General features: G+C 41.3%; 1 protein-coding gene across 3 annotated transcripts in view; it reads left to right on the top strand.

The window, feature by feature from the left end:
• The first annotated feature begins 5,956 nt into the window (after nucleotides 1–5,956).
• The window catches only part of CBFB (core-binding factor subunit beta), an 85,426-nt gene continuing 69,326 nt past the window's right edge, over nucleotides 5,957–22,056 (top strand). The window contains exons 1-3 of one of the 3 annotated variants that reach the window (XM_004460889.3): nucleotides 5,957–6,339; nucleotides 6,584–6,670; nucleotides 11,777–11,893. In XM_004460889.3, the coding sequence (XP_004460946.1) occupies nucleotides 6,262–6,339; nucleotides 6,584–6,670; nucleotides 11,777–11,893 (282 nt within the window). In that variant the 5' untranslated portion in view covers nucleotides 5,957–6,261. The remainder of the gene's footprint in view (nucleotides 6,340–6,583; nucleotides 6,671–11,776; nucleotides 11,894–22,056) is intronic. The other 2 variants (XM_004460890.3, XM_058279880.2) reach the window with 2 other exon arrangements.

Here is a 22,056-nt window from a genome sequence, read left to right as displayed (position 1 = left end):
AATTGTAATATAGGAAAATTCCTGTGCCATAAGATTAGGTAATACCAGAGCAATTACACAGTACATATAGAAGGGCATAACTGTGTGAAAAAAAATGTGGAGGGAAAGAGACCAAAAATATATATATACTAAAATGTTAGCAATGATTGTTATGAGGTGGTGGGAATCCTATTTTCTTTCCTGTATTTTCTAAATTTTCTCTCCCCTACAAAAAAATGCACAAGTTATTTTATTTTATTTTATTTTTTATTTTATTTTGAAGAGTGTGGGAGAGATACTCATATGAAGGCTACACAGTGGTAAAATGCACACAGGTTAGGTTGGAAGCCCAGTCCTCCCAGGGCCAGGCTGCTCCTGGGACCTAGGTTGCTGACCATCTCCCTTGTGATCACATGAAGCTGAATGTGATAGATGAAGGGATGCAGTAGAGCTGAGGGGATGCAATGGGGCAATCACTCTGCTGAGGACACTCAGAGGCCTTAGATACACAAGAAAAAATGTGAGTTTGCCCAGCAGAGAAAAACATGCTAGATCAAAGGAAAAGCAAGGGCAAAGACACAGAGGCATGTGGGAAATGTAAGCAGGCCGGTGTGGCTGGAATGCATGGTGCATGGAGAGAAACGAGGAGAGATGGAATTGGAAAGGAAAGTGAGGATTGTCAGGGGGGTCTTGAATGTTCTGCTGAGAGACTTTGTCTTTCTGCCCTAAGGCAGAGGAGAGACTTGGGGGAGAAGAATGTCTCAAGCAGTATGGTACAGTGATTAGCGCTCACCAGCTGCCATTCTCTTGCCCTTGCCTGCTTTCCATTTGCCGCCATAAACATGGAGGGAAGGGGAGAGAAAGGGGAGCAGTACAAAGCAGCCCTCTAAGACAGTAAGTCAGGCCTCCTGACCCCAGCCTGGCCCTCTTCCCACCACACCAGACTTGGTCCCATCCCCACACACCCAGACAAACCCCTCCCGTATCCCCATGACAAAGAGGCTCATTTGGAGCCTGGGCAAGATCTGCAAATGTCAAACTTGTAATTACAAGGATGAAATCATCTGGTTTCTTTTAAGCATACGGCTTTATTGATCCCAACCCTGAAGAAATGCAGTTCTGGGGAACTTACTTCTTTTGCTTTCCTCTCCCTATGGGATGACTGAGTTGGTGAGAGAGGGCTGCAGGGGACCTGAAGAGGGGGAGGACCCCCAGGGAAGGGAAATTCTTTAGACCCCAAAGGTGAATTTTATAGCATGTAAATTATCTCTTAAAAAAAAAAATTTAGGACCCAGGAAACTGCTCACTAAGGCAGATGACATTCTAATCCTGGATTTAGAACTGTCTCCTTCCAAACACTAGAAGCTGGTAGAGCCAGGGCTTTAGGCACTGTGCCAGCCCCTAATTTCCTTCCTCTCCCACCCCTCTCGAGTCTCAATTGTGGCTCCAGATCCTATTTCAGCTTCAAGATGGTTCATTATTTCCTCAGTAGCTGAAGAGAAAACATTTCCTTAGGGAAAAAATGCACTAGAGGCGCAGGGGACCCCACGTCCTCTGTGAAGAGGCAGGTTGTGATAGCTGCTGGCACCAGGCCTGGGTGACACCATTCTTTCTACTGCATCTGGGGAGACAGGACATCCAGGCCTTGATATTCCAAGCCGAGGAGGGACAAACTGTTGGACTCAGAGTGGGAATGCACATTGGCCATGAGGCCTCTTCATTCAGCTTTTGGGGGAACCTATGGGGGCAAGGTAGGGTGCTCTGGAGCAACAACCCTGGCCCCAGCTCTCTGTGAGCTCTTGGTTCAGTTAGGGAGATAGGCAGGACTTTTGGCATCTCCACCAGCAGACGTCTTATAGTGAAATGGTTAAGAGTATGATCCTGGGGTCAGACAGACCTAATTCACATACCAGCTCTGCCATGTACTGGCTGGGCAGCCCTGGAATAAGTAATTCGCAGCCTCTCTGGCCTCAGTTTCCTCATCTATGAAATAGGGTCAATAATACCAATCTCATAGGGTTGTGGTAAGGAATAAATGAATATGCTGATGCTTAGCCATACTGTCATCTCTAATGGGTCAGGATCTTGTCACTGCCTGTGACAATTTGAAGTTCTTTTATGAATCCCAAAAAGAAAAAGATTATGTTTTCGAACTAATCCATTCCTGTGGTTGTGAGACCCTTTCAATTGGACAACATACGACATTAGTAAAGCATGACTCAGGTTGAGCCTCTGCCTCTCTCTGGGTCTGATATATATATATATATATATATATAAACATATATATATATAGAGAGAGAGAGGAGAGAGAGAGGGGGGGGGGGGAAGCTGCCATATTTGATCCTGTAAGGAAAGAAGCCCCTGAGATGAACTAGGGAAGGAAGTTGAGCAGCCAAGACTGAGAGAGGAGGCCTGAGAAAGAGACAAGCCCTATGTCTTGTTGCTCACAGCAGCACTCTGGGAGTTGGGCTCTCAGACGGTGACCCTGGAAGGGAAGGCAGAGACCTAGGGAGAGATGGCCCACCATCTTGCTTTACCACATGGCAGCTGATTTTGGTGAGGAAGCATCTCTGGTGGTGCCTTGATTCGGACATTTCACAGCCTTGGAACTGTAAGCTTTTACCCAAATAAATATCCCATTATAAAAGTGAACCCATTTCTGATACTTTGAATTGGCAGCCCTGTGGCAAACTATAACACTGTGCTACAGTCACTTACTGAACTTTTTTAAAGTATATATATATTTTTGGGAAGTGGACTTGGCCCAATGGATAGGGCATCTGCCTACCACATTGAAGGTCCAGGGTTCAAACCCAGGGCCTCCTGGCCCATGTGATGAGCTGGCCCACACGCAGTGCTGATGCTTGCAAGGAGTGCCATGCCACGCAGGGGTATCCCCTGCATAGGGGAGCCCCATATGCAAGGAGTGCGCCCTGTAAGTAGAGCTGCCCAGCGTGAAAAAAAGTGCAGCCTGCCCAGGAATGGCGCCGCACAGATGGAGAGCTGAAGCAGCAAGATGATGTAACAAAAAGAGACACGGATTCCGGGTGCGGCTGGCAAGAATACAGGTGGACACAGAAGAACACACAGCGAATGGACACAGAAAGCAGACAACTGGGAGGGGGGCCGGGGAAGGGGAGAGAAATAAATAAAAACTAAAAATAAATAAATAAATTACTTATCTAAAAAAATAAAGTATATTTTTTATTTTTAAAAAGATTCTTAGATTACACAAAATGTTACACACAAAAATATAAGGGATTCCCATATGCCCTACTCCCCACACCTCCTACCCTTCCCCACATTAACAACTTCTTTCATTTGTGTGGTACATTCATTGCAGTTGATGAACGCATTTGGAGCATTGCCACTAAGCATGGATTATAGTTTACATAGTAGTTTACACTCTCTCCCACTCAATTCTGTAGGTTATGGCAGGATATATAATAACCTGTATCTGTCATTGCAATGTCATTTAGTACAATTCCACGTCCCAAAAGTGCTCTCATAATACACCTCTTTTTCCCTCTACCTGCCTTCAGCACCTCCAGTGGCCACTGTCTCCACCTCAATGCTATAATGTCTTCTATTGCTAGAATACCAATAAGTATATAGGAGAATACCAGTAAATTCACTCTAGTCCATATTTTATTCCCCAATCCTGAGGATTCTGTGATGGTAATGTCCACTCCACCTCCAGTTGAGAGGGGGCCTTGATCCCACACGGCTGATGGATGGGACGCTCTTGCTTGCAGTTGTAGACTCTTTTGGTTCCTACTTATTGAACTCTATAGTCTCACTTTCCTCACCTGTTAGATGAGGGCAGGAAGGCCTGCCTTAGAAGGTGATTATATGAATTCAGACAAGGGGCAAAAAGTTCAGAGCTTCACAGTTGGGTCAAAGAATTGAGGGTTCCCCACCCCCTACTCAGCATTATTGTGAATCTACTGACTACCTATTCAAAGTCAGCCTGGGGGTCCTGCAGGTGCAATTGCCCACCCAGGAGGGAGCTCAGAGGAGGCCTTGGGCTGGCTGAATCCTTAGGAAAGGATGATTCCAAGAAGTGTGGCTTCAGAGAATTCAGTACTTTTTCTTTTAAATTTACTTTAATTTCTTTTAAATTTTACTTTTTTTAAAAAATTATGGTAACATGTACAACACAAAATTTCTCATTTTAACCACTTTTATATGTCCAAGTCGATGATATTAATGACAGTCACAATATTGTGCCACCATCACCACCATCCATTCCCAAAACTTTTCAATCTCAGCCAGGATTTTGTGGGGAGGGTATTTCTAGATGGTGAGCAGATTCCCTCCAGCTTCCATCTGTGAACTCTAGAAGAGCTGGCCCTTAGCAAATCCCTCCAAGTCCAGGTGCTGGACAGCTGCCAATGTTGTTAGGCGCATAGAACTAAACGTACCCAACATGGGTAAAAAATTCCTTTTTAAAATGTCCTTTAATCCAGTTTTAAAAATAAATGAAAAATTTAACAAAAATAACAACACTGAGTTATATCCAGGTCAGCCAAGGAGATGGCCTCCCTCAGCCCGTGGCTTGTTTTCTGGTTGTCTTGGCTGATTGGATACAGACAACACAAAGTGTGGGTTCCCCTGACGCCTGGAGTTACCAAAGGCTGTCTGCGGTGCTGCTGTTCTGGGTCTGCCCAGGATGCTGTCCCACCCCTTCCCTTTAGGACATTGTTCCCTTGGGGGACACAGGGGTGACATGAGTGACATAGTGCTCTGCCCAGCCTTGCACTCCCTCCCCTCCTGGTCCCAACTCCCTAGAATCTAGAAGGGATTTGTCTCGACCCTGATTTTTTCCCTTGTCAATGCCCATGGTGTGTCTGGCCACTCTCGTGGTCTTTCAACCTCAAAGAGAAAATCTACACCCATTAAGCAACAACCCCTCCTCAACTTATAATGAACTATCTGCCTTTATGACATTTGCTTACTCTCCATATCTCATGTAAGTGATATCATACAATATTTGTCTTTTTGTGCCTGGCTTATTTCACTCAACATGAAGTCTTCAAGGTTCATTCATGTAGAATGAATCAGAACTTCATTCCTTTTTAAGGCTGAAAAACATTCCACTGTGTGTATATACCAGGTTTTGTTTATTGAGACCAACTTTGAATCAAGTTCTGCCATAAACCTAGTGCCAGCTTAGGCTAAATGACTTCCCTTGGAATTGTGGATCTTGTTTTTCAGGATTTGATTGCACGTGTGGGTAAATACGTGGACTGGCCATGGGTTGTACATAAAGTTTAGTTTGTTCTATAGAAACTTAAATTTATTTAGTGCCCACTATGTGGACACCTACACAAAGACTCTTACGTAATACTGCCAGTTTGTGAGTGTCTGAATTTTGGAAGGAAGGAAACCGAGGCTTAGAGGTCCAGTACTTGTCCAAGGTGTCCAAGCGGGAAGACAGGAGCTGAATGGGATCCCATCTCAGATCCATATGACTCCCAACAGTCGCCACCTTTCCACCGTGATACGGATTCAGTTGCATTCTTTGGTCTGTTTCCACCTTTGGTCTTCGATACACACTACCTACACTCGTCCCCTTGGGTTTTGGGGCGCCAAGTCCTCGAAGACTCAGGTTTCCTCGCGGTTCAGGTGGTGAACTGGGGTTATTCCGCGAGGCTGGGGAGCCCAGAAGTTGTAGACCGCCGAGGAAGGGCGGAAGAAAGAGCCCGCGCTGGCCGCTCCCCGCTGCCAAGCGCGGGTCAGATCCCCACAGGGCGGTTCCACACTGAGCGGTCCGCGGGCGGGCCAGGCGGAGGGGGTCGCGCCGCGCTAAGGGTTGGGTTCGCCACAGCTCCGCGGCTCCTCAAACGGGCGGGGGCGCGGCGCATGCGCGGCGCGGGCCGCGGAGTTGTGAATGGTGCGTCTTGTTTGCCGGAGTTTGGGGCGGGCGGACGCGCGAGGGAGGAGGCGGGGTGGGGCCGGCGGGGGCGGGGCGGGCGCGAGAGGTGGGCGGCGAGAGGAAGTGGCGGCGGCGGCGGCGACCGGGGGTGGCGAGGGCTGGGTCCGCGCGGGTAGCAGGCAACGGCTGAGGCGGCGGCAGCGGCGTGGGCTGGGCTCGCGCGGTCGGCTCTACCTCCGGCTCCTGAGAGCGGGAGCCCTCGCGGGCGGGCGGGCGCCTGAAACAAAGGGAAGCGGGAGTCAGGGCGCCGCGGGTGGGCGGTCAGTCGGTCAGCGCGGAGGCAGCCAGCGGGTGCCCGTGCAAGCCCCGAGCCCGGCCGGCTGGCGCGGCCGCAGGGCGGGAAGATGCCGCGCGTCGTGCCCGACCAGAGAAGCAAGTTCGAGAACGAGGAGTTCTTCAGGAAGCTGAGCCGCGAGTGTGAGGTGAGGTTGAGGCTGGCGGGCAGCGCGGAGGCCGCGGCGCGCCCTGAGTGGGCCTGGGCGGAGAAAAGTTTGGGTGGCGCGGCCCCCGGATGTCTCCGGCCCGCGCGCCCGCGGAGGGGCAATCTCGCCGGGCCGCGTCTGCCCGCAGACTCTGCTTGCCCTTATCGGCGCCGCGCGGGGCGGGCGGGCGCGCGGGCGGCGCCGCGGATTTGGCTCCTGATTTCTGGCCGTCTCTGCCTTGCAGATTAAGTACACGGGCTTCAGGGACCGGCCCCACGAGGAGCGCCAGGCCCGCTTCCAGAACGCCTGCCGCGACGGCCGCTCGGAAATCGTAAGTCTGCGGGGCCCGGGCGCGCGGGGCGCCGAGGCGCGCGCGGTCACTTGTTGCGCGGGGCCGCCGCGGCCCAGCCCGGTTCCGGACGGCGTCGCGGCTCCCGGAACTGAGCGGGCGCCGACTCACTTCCTACTCGGGATTCAAAATGCGAAACCAGACACTGGCGGGCCTCGTCTTCGCGGGGAGACGCCTTCCCGGTGGCCCTCTGCGGGTGGGTGACGTTCCCAGACACGGCTCGGCAAACAGTTTACCACCAGTGGAACTCAGACCCGAGCCAAACTCAACAAGGAAAGGTCATTGTAAAAGGCTGTGATACCGATTAAGGGTTCGGGGTATTTGTAGGAAGAAAACACCCATTAGGGAAAAAAAAAAAAAAGAACTGTACTTCATTAGAGGTTCCGACTCCTAAGCGAAAGTTTGTTTTTTCGGAGCTAGATTTGTTGGTAAATCTATATGTGAAACCGTATCACTCCCAGTATAGCCGAGAATAGATCTTCCCACCAGTAATCCATTGTCCTAATAGAGGGGGCAAAATAGCCCTTACGGACATGCCACCTTCTTTTCTTAGACTAAGCCTCAGAAGGATCAGAAAAAAACTTAACGTCCGTTTTCAAACCTAAAACACATACTCGATTTAGTGCTGCAGTTCCTAAAGAAACGCGGGCATGTGAAACCCACACCTGATATGTTGATCTGGAGGCCTTTTTTTTTTTTTTTTCCCCCGAAGGTCGTTTGATGCCTTCTTTCCACCAGACGTGTTGAAAATAAAATCCTAGTGTCCTAATTTCCCTCATCTTTTTGTTCTTTCTATTAGAGGTCCTAATGGTGAGGGAATTGTAAGGCCAGAGAGGGTAGGAAGAACCTGAAGGAAAAAAACTTGGTTGTTAAATAATAAAATTCTTTAATATACTCTGTGACTTGAGTCTTGTATTTGCAGAGACTTGAAGCTATGGTGCATTTTAAGTTTGGGTTACCAGAAGGAAGACATTGGACACATTCCTTCCCTTCCTTTATGGCTAATGAATTTATTTTTAAATTGAGATGTAGTGCACATACCGTAAAACTCACCTGTCGTTCACCATTTTCATTTTATTACCAAATGAATTTATTTTTAAAAATTTTTGCTTTCTAAAATGGAGACCAATTAGAATTGCATTACAGATAGATACTGGTTAAATTTATTGGGAGATCTAGGATACCTGGTCATTAATTCATGTTTTGAAAGAAAATCTCCAGCTCTTGGCTTCTTCCAAGTTTCCTGAGTAGTTATATTTACTCAAATGTATAAAACAAGTCCTTTTTTGGTTTTGACACTGAGTGGTAGAAGATAAAATCATTTCATTAATTGATCCAGTCACTATATCATCCTTTGCTTGGGTTTCCTTTTTTAAAAATTTTTTAAAATTTTTTATTGAAGTATATCATTCATACATGAGCAAACATAATATAAGAATAAGTGTATAATAAAGATTGCAAACTTACAAAATAAACATACAAAACATCACACAGGGGTCTCATACATCACCCCTCCACCAACTCTTTGCATTGGTGTGAAACATTTGTTACAAACTATGCAAGAGCATCATCAAAATATTGCTGCCAACTATATTCCTGATCTTACATTTGGTGTACTTTTCCCCCAACCCATACTATTTTTTTAAAATATATTTTTGTTACAGATATTGTGAGCTTGTAAAACAATCATACAGATGTGTAGATTTCCCATATAACTCCATACCCTGATGGCACATTTGTTACAGATTATGAGATATCATCAGACTGTTACCACCAATCATGGTCCGTAGTATACATTTGGCATACTTTTTCCGTACACCTCCATTATCAACACAGTACAGCTTGGCATTGATGCAAGAATATTATAGTATTGCTGTTAACCACAGTCTATAGGTCACACCAATTGTAGTTTTCCTATGTTAATCCATATTTGCCTGGGTTTCCTTTTGCAAAAAGGTCTGGGTGGAATATCTGGCCAATGAATTTCCCAGAGGTGATTGATACAAGTGTAAGAGGTACTGCTTTTTAAAGCTGAGGTTTTCTGGAAAACTAGTTAATGAAAGTTTTCTGTCATATCAGACCTTATTGCATGTAATTATGAATTGACATAATTTAACCGATAGTATATGTGAATCGCTGTATTATAGTATTGTTATAATATTATAGCAGTGTCACAGGTTGATTGTATTTGTTATAAATTTCTTTCTTGGGGTAAATCAGCCCTAGGCCTTTATCTTCCCCTTCCAAATGTCTGACCCTACAAATTTTAGCAAGTTCTTAATTTTTAGCAAGCATTAAAGGTTAATGAAGGTAGATTGAATTCTGTGTAAGATTTGCACTTAAGACAGCACACATTTTATTAAATGATACAATTTGTGTCTGGGGAGGTATTTCTCATTTTCCTCTCTTTTTAGTTTCCCCCTTTAATTCATTATGACCCATCTTTTATTATAGGATCGTTCACTCCTTAGGGCTGGAGATCATATTAATTCCAAATATATTTTACAGTGCATTTTTATTCAGAGGTGCTTGATTATTTGAATTTAGAGGTTGCTTAATTTAATGCCTGAAATTTATCTTACGACTTATGACCAGGCTGTGGCTTCTGCTTATTTGATAATAGAAAATAGGTTGTGGAAAATACATTGTTTTGCTCTATTCGGATAGCAGCCATGTATGGTGAGGATGTACATATTCTCAGAACTCTTGCCAGCATGTCTCCTGCTCCAATTGCCCTGTTTTTCCTCTTTTTAAATTCTTTTTAATTTGAACATCTCCGTAGAGTATTGGTAAGGTTAGTGAAGAGTTTATTTTGTGGTTAAATATGAAATAATTTAAAGGCTGTGATGCTCATCTTTCCTTAACTATAAAACTCACCTCCCTTATCACGGAGTGAAATAAAAGAGATTATGGTTGAGAGGTAAAATCTGTAGGTTCTTACTGTAGTAAAAGTGTTGGAGATGTCTTCACACTAATGGTTAATGACAGAAAATGAGTGATACGGTGACTACTGTGAAAGCAGTAAAAAATTTATATATATATTTTTAATCCTGGAATTGAATGATGAAAAATATATTTGATTGATACAGTGTGCTATTTCGTAATTCATGAAATTTATAAAATTTAGTCGGGCAATCTAGAAATCTTACTATAACATTATATCAATATAATGTTTTTATTTTTTGAACAGAGTTTTTCCAACTCTTATGTATGTGTAGATATCCCCTTAAAAAGAGTTCTGTGGTCAAATAAATTTGGGAAATGCTTTTCTAGAATGCTCTTGTTTTTACCATTTCTGTCTCAGAGAGGGATCTTGATGAGATAATGGGCATAAAGTGATGAAGCAGGAAATCTCTTCTGAGGTTAGCATTCAAACAGGCAGTGAGGTAATGATATTTGCAGACTATTTTTACATAGCACAGAGCTGATTTGGGGTGCACTGAAGGTAGAAGGATTTTTTAGTTGGATACTGAAGAAAAAAGCCTCTTGAGGGTTCTTGACACAGAACATTGATTTATGGCTGAATCTCTTACTAATCTGCCACCATTCTGCTCTGAGAATTTCATTATCTGAATAAAAAGTTGGCTATCTTATTAGGCTAAAAGTTATTTATCTTATTTTATTTAGCAGTATATGTATCTTGCTTACTTGGTACTGTTTTAAGCATTTTACAAATACTAACTTGTGAGGAAATCGAGACAAAGATAGATTAAGTAGTTTGCCCTAGGTCATGCAGCCTAGGCAGTTTGGCTCCAGAGTCTTTGCATTTATTTCATTTTAACCAGTGATGGTGGTGCTTTTCTTGATTTATTTAGCATCACTTGATTGACATTTAAACTTAGGCTAAAAGTACAGGGAAAGATTTTTTTAAAGGTCGAGGTAATACTGACATTAATTAGTTCAGTCTCTATTCATAATAAAATATTTGCCACAAGAAAAGAATATCATAGTTGATTAGGGAAATGCCATCAAAGAAGTCTAGAGATTTAGCAATTTAGGTTAACAAATTTACTTAGAATACCAGTAATTGAAATATGCAGTATAACTTTTTACTTCTAAAGAATCTAAATTATTAACCAACAGGATCTAGTGAATAGCTGAATCTCAGCTGATGGAATTGCCCAAAATGTGAACCTCTTGCTTTCAGATGAAGACTGTGTGCTTAGAAGCAAATTACACTTTAGATTTTAATTAGTAAAGTAGAGCAAACTTTCTCTGCTTTCAGCAAAGAAGAGTTGACATTTAGGTGACAAAAATGAATTTTTTTCAAAAATGCTTTTAACTTATCTATCTCTTATTTCTGGATTTCTCTCAGGGAGAAGGGCAGTAGTCTTTCCGTATTTTATAATGAGGAAATAAATAGACTTAAATTGCTTAGAGGCTACATAGCATGACACTTCATTGAAATGGTTTTAAATTGTTATTTTAGCTGTGCCATCCAAATCTGTTATAAACAGTAGTTGAACATGCTTCTCTTTTGTTATGATTGGATCTAGTTCTCCTACATTCAGTTTTAGAAAATGCATATTTTAAAAATCATTCAAGATTTTAGAGATAAAAAGTGCTGTCACATCGTGTGTTTTAATATGTAGTTTATCACAGAAGAGACAGTCCCAAGTGCATTTTTTAACATGGATTTTAGAATGTAGTGTTTCCTTGAGCAAAGGAAATCAAGAGAAATTAAACTCTTATTTATATAACTTTAAATAGTGGTATGCTTTAAAATTCAAAATCTTTAGTCTTTGGTGATTTTCATTTTTAAAAATAAGTTTTTAAATGCAAAGATGGTGGCTTCTGGTTAGACATTAGTAATGCATGATCCTAACGTCAGCAGAAAATGACCTGAAAGAAAGTATTGATTCCATGTCTGATTTTATATTTAAGCAGCCAATGGCAAATGTCCTCAAAATGGAATCAGATGTTTGTAACTTAATACTTAAGAAAAATGATGAGTGCATATTTTTTTACTTTTAAGTATTCTCTGTGCTGCCTGGCTTAAGACATAAACTGATGTAAAAATAAATGACTGCCTGCATAATTTATGTAATGTCCTGCTCCTGATCCTGTTTGTATTGATTTTTCTAAAAGGCTTTTGTGGCCACAGGAACCAATCTGTCTCTCCAGTTTTTTCCGGCCAGCTGGCAGGGAGAACAGCGACAAACACCTAGCCGGGAGTATGTCGACTTAGAAAGAGAAGCAGGCAAGGTAGGAAACATTCTTTGCAATTTGAAATACTGTGCATTGTTTTATTGGAGATATCTCATGGTGTACATGTTGCGATCACAGGTCTGATTACACAGGCACATAATCAGATTTGTTTTCATTCCATACTATAAGGGTGTAATACAATTTTAAAAAAGCACTGTCAAAATTTTTTATATTGCTCCATTACTAATTTCATGTATATAACATTCACTATAGAAAGTTCTAGGCCTTAAGAGAATAGTATGCTTTCTTCCATGTAATATTCAAAATGTAATTCCTTTAAAAGCATTGACAAGAAGTTTTTTGTGTTTACTGAAATGTGTGTGACTACAATGCTGTAAAACAGGGCTTCTTATCAAGGGGTATGTGAACCTGAATTTAAATTTAAAAAAATTTTTTTGTGTGGGGATGTGTTGGTGCGGGTGTGATAGATTTATTAAATAATACACTGTATAGTGTGAACTTAGTAAGGGGTCTGTGGAATGAAAAAGGTTAAGAACCCCTGCTATAAAAAGATGAAATTAAGAGAAAAGTAGAAAAAGTCTATATGCTTAAAATTTAATAGTATTTAGAAAAAGCTCTCAGTCAACTCTCTACTTCCGTTAATACAGCAAGTTTAATTTTGAGAAAATCAAATGTATAATATTTTTTAAACTTGGAAATAATTTTTTTTTTGTTTTGAGGAAAAGCTGGGAAAACAAGTAGATGCTTTAATATTCTTTCATTGGAAGTTTAGCTTGAAGTTATGAAAAATGGAGGTGGAAATGTTTAAGCTGAGAGCCCCTCTTAAAGTTAAATCTATTTTGTGATTTTGGTGAAACTTTTATGAACAGTATTTTGGATTGGTTGATCGGTTAATGTAGAAGTTGACTTCTTGAAATAAAATTTTTAAAAATTTTGTGTTCCTTTGCAATTTGTTTCCATATATGTTTAATGAACTTGCTAAAATTACTTTTCTTAGTGTAGCCATGATAATCTATCATTTTTTGCAAAACATGTTAAACATTTAAGTATTTCTTGAAGAAATGAAAAGATTTTGTATTAGACTATATTAGGAAATGGATTCCTAATCTTGTATATATACAAAGAAGAGGTTTATGTTTTCTTGAATTTTATGAAATTAAGTTTGATCTTTTGTACCTGACAAACTAAACAACCTTTGTGTTGGGGGAGGGAAAATAAATTACAGGATTTAAAAATTGGGTAATAATGAGCAAGTAAATCGCTTTTCTGAGTATTAGCTGCTTGGCTTGGAAAATTGAAAGCAAACATTCCAGATTTACTCTCTGATAATTCTTTAGTAATAAGGGAGAACTTTTGAAGTCATTGTAGGGTGCTTTTTTGTTTGTTTGGTGTATGTGTATGTGACTAAATGAAGAAATTATTTTTTTCTATATTCAAAACACTTCCTTAAATTTTGCTTAACACAGAAACTCAGATACTATAAACCAAAAAAAATTCTTTCCTCCCAATGCTAAACTATTTTAAGACTTAAAAATTAACATCTCGTTGTTACTAAGGTCTTCCAGTATTTAATAATAAATGGGTGTTATTCTATTAGAAGGTACATTTGCTTGAATTGAATTAACGCTCTCTATTTACTGGTTGTAAGACCACATTATCCTTGGGCTTAAATCTTTGAGATTTTTTTAGTTATATGAACAATAATGGCAAAATGTTGGATGGCTTTTTCTAGAATTTGGAGCATGCTTTCAAATCTATCAGGAAGAGTGATAGAACTGATACAAACCATCAGGAAATTTACGTTTAATTAATATTGATTTTAGAAGTTGTGTCTATAAAGGATCATATAGTGAATATTTTTGGTTTTGTAGGCGTGCCATCTCTGTCACAAACATCAGTATGCTGTTACAGTGTGAAAATAACCAGACAGTACATAATAAATGTGTGTAATTATGTTCCAAGAATGATGTAATACTGGCAGAAATCAGTATCTTTCCCTCAGATTTAAATCTGTGAATGTTTATGTATAGAGCATGTATTTTTCAAAAATAATTTTGCCAACATCTATACTAGACCAACTGGATTTAGAATAAAAATAAAGCATTTTAAGGCAAGATACTGTTAGTACGTTATTCCATACCATTGGGATAAAGTACTCCAGTGAATTTAGAGAAAGGGCACTTACAAATGTTTTCTCATTCATGGAACTCAGGGCTATGGGGAACTCATTTCTCTTTTTCCCTCTTTTTGGTCTCTTGCTGATAACCATTAGCATTTTAAAATTTTTATTTTTAAATTGAATGCTTTAATATGTACCAATAAAATTGATTTTTTAAAGTAAATGATCTAACACAACAATTAGAAAATGAAATTTAATCAAGAGTAGTTTGAACAGTGCTTGTCTTACCATCATATAACTTATTATATATAACTACAGTCTTTTCTATGTCTTTGCAAATTGTCATACACCATTAGCTTTTTTTTTTTTTAAGATTCATTTTATTTATTCTCTCCCCTTCCCCCCACCATTGTCTGCTCTCTGTGTCCATTTGCTGTGTGTTCTTCTGTGTCCGCTTGCATTCTTGTCAGGTGGCATGGGAATCTCTGTCTCTTTTTGTTGCGTCATCTTGCTGCATCAGCTCTCCATGTGTGCGGCACCACTCCTGGGCAGGCTGTGCTTTTTTCATGCAGGGTGACACTTCTTGCACAGGGGGCACCCCTACGCAGGGGGCATCCCTGCATGGCACGGTACTCCTTGTGCGGCAGCACTGTGCATGGGCCAGCTCACCAAACAGGCCAGAAGGCCCTGGGTATCAAACCCTAGATCTTCCATATGGTAGGCAGATGCTCTATCAGCTGAACCACATCCGCTTCCCCACCATTAGCTTTTACTTCTGTCCCCACAGGAGTTGGACTAGAAGCAAAGGAAATTGGAAGATCTTCCCCAAACATTATTTGCTTCTGCTCCTTATATTGGATTCCAAATCAGTATCTCTTTTTCTACATTCTCAACCTAGGTACCTCCTGAAGTACTTTAGTTCTCTTCACATTCACACCTAAGCTTTGGGAAAACCATAGTGCTTAATGAAGGCTTTGGAGTGAGGTGTAATTGAGTTAAACTGTTGCTTTTTCATTTACTGTTAGGTAACTTTGGACAAGTTATTTAACCTTTATGGTCCTCAATTGTAAAACGAGGGTGATGTATACTTCCCATGTGTGCCCTAACAATGAAATGGAATATAGTTTCTGTACAGTGCTTAGCCCAGTACCTGACAAAGTTATTCAAAAATCCACTCATTCACAGTAGGTATTTAATGAATATCTGTTATGTGTACTGAGCACTGTCCTAGACATTTGAAATACATTAATGAACAGACTAAAGATCTCTGCCTGGGAGGTTTTATCGGAGGATTGAAGGAGTAGACAATATATATAATAAGTTATATAATATGTTACAAAGTGTTAAGTGTTATAAAAGGAAAAGTTAGATAAGATAAAGGGAATAAATGAGTGCAAGGTATGAGGAAGGTTTGCAGTTTGAAATAGGATGGTCCCGAGTAGACCTCTTTGAGAAAGTCATGTTTGAGTAGAAGATTAGGGAATGAGAAGCCATGTTGGTATCAGGGGAAAGGTGTTCTAGACAGAGGAGACAGTAGTAGGAAATGAGATCAGGGGGATAACAGAGAGCCAGTTCATGTGACCATAGTAGGACATTGTAATAGCATGGACTTTTATTGTGAGTAAAATGAGGGGTAGTTGCAGGTTTTTGACTGAATGAATGATACGATCTCACTTAGCTTTTGAAAGGATTATTCTGGCTGCTGAGTTAGTAAGAGACTGTAGGGGCAAGTGCGAAGCAGGGTAATCTTGGCCAGAGACTAGGATGGTAGCAGGGGAGGTGGTGAGAACTAGTCATAGTCTGGTTATAATTTGAAAGTAAAGTAACAGGATTGGATTATGGATTGGAATTTCTCTAGCTTGAACAACTGGGGGTATTTATTAGGGTTGCCATCATCTGAGATGGAGAAGGCTGTGGATGGACCAAGTTGGAAAAGCAGTTTAAGGCTATTTAGGACATATGAATTTGTGGTGGTAGTTTGTTATTGGTAGCTTCCATTTCCTAACCCCTCTACCCTTAACTTCTTTATTTTTATTTTTAAAAAAGATGTATTATTATTTTTATTTCTCCCCTGCCCTGTTCCCCCTGTGCCCCCTGTTGTCTGCTCTCTCTGTGTATTCTCAGGCGGCTCCGGGAACCGATCCTGGGACCTTCCAGAGTGGGAGCAAGGCAGTTACTCTCTTGCACCACCTCAGCTCCCTGTTCTGCTACATCTTCTTGTTTTTTCTCCTCCGTGTCTCTTGTTGCGTCATTTTGCTACACCAGCTCTTCATGTCAGCTGGCACTCCTGTGTGGGCCAGTACTCCTTATAGGCCAGCTTGCTGCATGAGTCAGCTTAATTCTGGACCTCCTGTATGGTGGACAGGAGCCCAATTGGTTGAGCCACATTCGTTTCCCCTCTTAACTTCTTAAGTTATGGCACTGCATTTTCATTTTTCATAAGTGACTCTCCATCTACTTGAGTTCAGTGGTCTTTAAAATAAGTCAGCTTTATTAAAGTATAATTTATTACAATAAAATATATCCATTTTAAGTATATAATTTATTTTAGCAAATTTATGCATCCATCCAAACACTTCCACAATCAAGGTAGAGAATGTTTGCATCACCCCCACCAAATTCCCTCATGCCCCTTTATAATTGTTAACCACTTTTGGTTGCCATCCTCATTATAGACAGCCATGGATCTCCTTTCTGTCACTATGGTTTTACCTTTTCTAGAATAAAAGTGTTCAAGTATTTGTGGGCATATTTTTTTCATTTCTCTTGGGTAAATTCTGAGGAATGAGATTGCTGAGTTGTATGTTAAGTGTATGTTAAACTTTATTAGAAACTGCCAAATATTCCTACTAGCAGTGAACGAGAGTTCCATTTACTTCATATCCTTTGTCAACACTTGGTATTGTCAGTATTTTTTCTTATTAAGGTTTATTTTATTTATTTCCCTTCTCTCTCCCTACTCCCCTGTTATCTGCTCTCTCTGTCCATTCACTGTGTGTTCTTCTGTGGCTGCATATATTCTCGGTGACACCGGGACTCTGTCTCTTTTTGGTTGCCTCATCTTGCTGTGTCTGCTCTCCATATGTGTGGCACCACTCCTGGGTGGGCTGTGCTTTTCTTGTGTGACAGTGCTGCACATGGGCCAGCTCACCACACGGGCCAGGAGGCCCTGGGTTTGAACCCTGGACCTCCCATATGGTAGGCAGACATTCTATCAGTTGAGCCACGTCCACTTCCTTGTCAGTATTTTTAATTTTATTCATTAGGACAAGTGTGCAGTGGTGTATCTGATTGTGGTTTTAATTTGCATGCCTCTGGTGATGTTGGATGTATTTTTATGTGCTTATTAGCTGTTTGTATAGCTTCTTTTGCAGAGGCATTTTCTTATTCTTACCCTTTTTGCACCAGGAAAAAAGGAGCACATGTTTGGAGTTAGAGTGACCTGGCATAATTTTCCACCTCTGGTAGTAACTCCATGATCTTGGCAAGTTATTTAATTTTTCTGATCCTGTTTTTTGTATTGTAAGTCAAGGATGATAATAGAACTTTAATAAGATAGTTGGAGAATTAGAGATTGTATACAAGCATACCTCATTTTATTGTGCTTTGTTTTATTGCACTTTGCATATACTGTGTTTTTAAAAAATTGATGGTTTGTGGCAACCCTGCTTTGAGCAAGTCCATCAGCACCATCTTTCCAACAGTATATTCCCACTTTGTGTTTCTGTGTCAATTTTAATTAAGATAGGTACATCTTTTTTTTTTTTTTTTTTAAGACATAATGCTACTGCACACTTAATAGACTGGAGTATAGTATAAACTTAACTTTTATGTGTACTGGGAAACCAAGAAATTTGTGTGACTTGCTTTACTGCAGTGGCCTGAAACCTAATCCGCATTATCTCCAAGGTATGCTTATATATGTAAGAGATCTGACATGGTGTCTGGCAATAAATATATAAATTGGGCTCTTACCATCTTTTTCAGTGTTTGTACACAGTTGGTAAAAACTTGGTGGAATTTGCTTTATAGGTTTTTGTGTTTCATTTCCTGTATGTTTGACCCTCCACCTCCCTTTTATATCTCCTTTTACACTATCTTTCTTTAGAAAGGCTTGGCTTCTCTTTTTCTTAATGGTCTCTGTTGACTATCTCATTTCTTTCCATAACTAGCTCATTTCTTTCCATAACTCTTAGAAAATGTTATATTGATTTACATCTAGGCTTTTCAAAAAAATATTTTTGAATCTATACGTGCAACCTGTCATGTGATTTGGCAGCATATGGCAAATTGGCTTGATTCTTAAAGGTTTTGTTTTTTGCTTTCAAAAGTATCTATTTCATAATATCGTTTTTTAAAAATATTTTTTATTTATTTATCTCTCTCCACCCCCTCATTGTTTTGCATTTGCTCTATTTGTCATCTTTTTTGGTTTTTTTTTTTAGGAGGCACCAGGAACCGAACCTGGGACCTCCGATGTGGGAGGGAGGCAACTAATTGCTTAATAAGCCACCTCTGTTCTCTGCTTTCTTTGTTGTGTCTCTACTTCTTTTTTTCCTCTTGTGTCTCTTGTGTCAGCTCGCTATCCTGCTAGTCCTCTTTAGGAGGCACTGGGAACCTCTGCTCCCTGCTTATGTCTCACCATGTTTGTTTGTTTTTTCCTTTTTGTGTCTCTTGTTGGGTCCTCTTGTTGTGTCAGTTTGCTGTACCTGCTTGTTGCGCCAGCTCGCTGTCTTTTTTGGGAGGCACCGGGAACCAAACCATGGACCTCCTGTGTGGTAGGTGGGAGTTCAATTGCTTGAGCCATATCCGCTTCCCAACAGTATCATTTTCAAACTAAAAATAATATATATTCTTTTCCTATCAGATTTTACAAATAATAAAATCTTGCCTAACTAAAATAATAATTTTCTTATGTCTTGGCCCACCCTTGATTATCATCCCACCTCTTCTTTTGTTTTTCTTTCATTAGAAAAGTTACGGGTTTACAGAATAATTAAATACAGATTCCCATATACCACCTCACCCAGTGTATTAGTCAGCCAAAGGCGTGCTGATGCAAAATACCAGAAATCGGTTGGTTTTTATAAAGGGTATTTATTGGGGGTAGGAGCTTACAGATACCATGCTGTATAGCATAAGTTACTTCCCTCACCAAAGTCTGTTTTCACATGTTGGAGCAAGATGGCTGCCGATGTCTGTGAGGGTTCAGGCTTCCTGGCTTCCTCTTTTCCTGGGTCTTGCTTCTCTCCAGGCTTAGGGTTCCCTCTTTTCCCAGGGCTTGCTTCTTCCTGGGCTCAGGGTTCCTTTCTTTCTGGGGCTTGCTTTGTTTCCTCTGTATGTTTACTTCCCAGGTCTCCAGCTTAAGCCTTTGGTATCAAACTCCAACATGAAAACTCCAACATGAAAAACCCTCAACTTTGTCCTTTGCCTGTGCCTTTTATCTGTGAGTCTCCACCCAGCCCTAATGACATGGCCCAGTCAAAGCCCTAACCATAACTTAATCATGCCCAGGTACAGACCAGATTACAAACATAATCCAATAACTGTTTTTGGAATTCATAACTGTATCAAACTGCTACACCCAGCAACACCATGCTGTTTTTTTCTCCCCAGTTCCAACCCTGCTGTTTTTTGTTGTCTGTGTCCATTCACTGTGTTATCATCTGTATGTGTTTCTCTTCTTGTTTTTTTCTGTCTTTCTCTTCTAGGATTCACTGGGATTCGATCACGGGGACCTCTGATGTGGAGAGAGGTTCCCTTTCATTTACTCCACCTTAGTTCCTGGTCTCTGCTCTGCTTCACCTTGACTCTTCCCTTCTTCTCTCTTTTATTGTGTCATTATCTTTCTGTGTATTGAGCCACACAGGCACTGGCCTGCCACGTGGGCACTCACACAGGTACTGGCTTACCATGCAGGCACTCACGTGGATACTCAGCTTGCCACGCAGGTGCTCATACAGGCACTTGGCTCACTGTGCGGACACTTGACTCACCCATGGGCACTTGGCTCGCCATGTGGGCACTCATGTGGGCCATAGGCTCACTGCAAGGGCACACACATGGGTATTTGGCTCACCACACGGCACTCTGTTCACTGCCTGGGCACTGGCTCACTATGGGGGCACTCTTTCTCTTCTTTTTCACCAGGAGGCCCCAGGATCTAATCCGGGTCCTCCTGTATGGTAGGCGGAGGCCTTATCACTTGAGCCACATCCGCTTCCCAATACCTTGCATTTGTGTAGAACATTTGTTACAATTGATGATTGCATGTTTTTATAATTGTGCTATTAATTAAAGTCCATGGTTTAGCTTAGGGTTCATTGTATAGTGTAGTTCCATGAATTAAAAATTTTTTTTATCCTGTTACCAAATATGCAGTCTAATATTTCCCCTTTAAATCATATTCAGATATATATTTTAGTGCTGTTAATTCATTGTGCATTCACAGTGTTTTACTACCATCACAGCATTCGTTACCAAAATTTTTCCATCATTCCAAATAGGAATCCTGTACATTTTAAACCTTAAATTCCCATTCCCTGTCTCCACCTCTGGTAACCTATATTCTAGATTCTGAGTCTGTAAGTTTGCTTATTCTAGTTGTTTCAATTCAGTATGATCATACAGTATTTATCCTTTTGTGTCTGGCTTACTGCACTAAACATGATGTCTTTAGGGTTCATTCATGTTGTTGCATGTATCAGAACTTCATTCCTTTTTATGGTGGAATAACATTCCATTATATGTATATACCACATTTTATTGTCCATTCATCGGTTGATGGACACTTGAATTGCTTCTTTTTTTTTTTTTAAGATTTATTTATTTATTTATTTTTATTTATTTATCTCCCTCCCCACCCCACCCCAGTTGTCTGCTCTCTGTGTCTATTTGCTGTGTCTTTTTTGTCCGCTTCTGTTGTTGTCAGCAGCATGGGAATCTGTGTTTCTTTTTGTTGCGTCATTTTGTGTCAGCTCTCTGTGTGTGTGGCACCATTCCAGGGCAGGCTGCACTTTCTTTTGCACTGGACGGCTCTCTTTATGAGGTGCACTCCTTGTGTGTGGGGATCCCCTACACGGGGGACACCCCTGCGTGGCACGGCACTCCTTGCGCACATCAGCAATGCGCATGGGCCAGCTGCACATGGGTCAAGGAGGCTTGGGGTTTGAACTGCGGACCTCCCATGTGGTAGATGGATGCCCTAACCACTGGGCCAAGTCCGTCGCCTGAATTGCTTCTTATGGCAATTGTGAATAATGCCACTAAGGACTCATCAGTGTGTAAATATCTGTTTGAGCCCCTGCTTTCAATTCTTTTGATTGTATGTCTAGTAGGGGGATTGCCTGGTCATATGGAAGTTCTATGCTTAGCTTGCTGAGGAAGCACCAGACTGTGTTCCACAGTAGGTGTACCATTTTACATTTCTACCAAGAGTGAGTTTTCTTATTTCTCTGCATCCTCTCCAACACTTGTTATTTTCCATTTTTTTAATAGCAGCCATTCTAATGTGTATGAAACAGTATTTTATTGTGGCTTTGATTTGCATTTCCGTGAATGCTGGTGATATTGAGCATCTTTTCATGTGCTTTTTGGCCATTTGTATATCTTCTTTGGTGTGGTGCCTTCAAGTCTTTTGCCCATTTTTAAATTGGGTTGTCTTTTGTTAAGTTGAAGGATTTCTTTATATGTACTAAGGACAAATTCCAGGAAGTCACCCCTGGGAGTCTTTCCCAGTTCAGTCTTTCCCAGCCAGTACAGGACCAGGAACCCATGAAAGAGGTGTAGACTGACCCCAGAGTGCCCTGTCAGGATGGGTGCCAAAAACTTCTCCCATGGCTCTTCAAAGCTGAGCTTTCCTGGCCTACCCGGCAGATTTAGCCCTTCAGCTAACTTTCCTCTACAGCCCTGAAGCTTTGCATCTTTAGATCTCCACTACTTCTACCTCTTCTGGTCTGCGGAGGGTTGAAACAATGGCTGCTGCTGCCTTTGTCCGGGGCAAGTTGAAACAATAGCTGCCCTCAGAGCTGTGACCCAGGGATCTGAATTCACTAATCAGAAGCCATGATCACTGAAAGAC

This window comes from Dasypus novemcinctus, chromosome 18 (genome assembly GCF_030445035.2).
Source record: "Dasypus novemcinctus isolate mDasNov1 chromosome 18, mDasNov1.1.hap2, whole genome shotgun sequence".
NCBI classification, from domain to species: Eukaryota; Metazoa; Chordata; class Mammalia; order Cingulata; family Dasypodidae; genus Dasypus; species Dasypus novemcinctus.
Note: the sequence above shows the minus strand (reverse complement) of the source record. Positions and strands in the feature narration are given on the sequence as shown.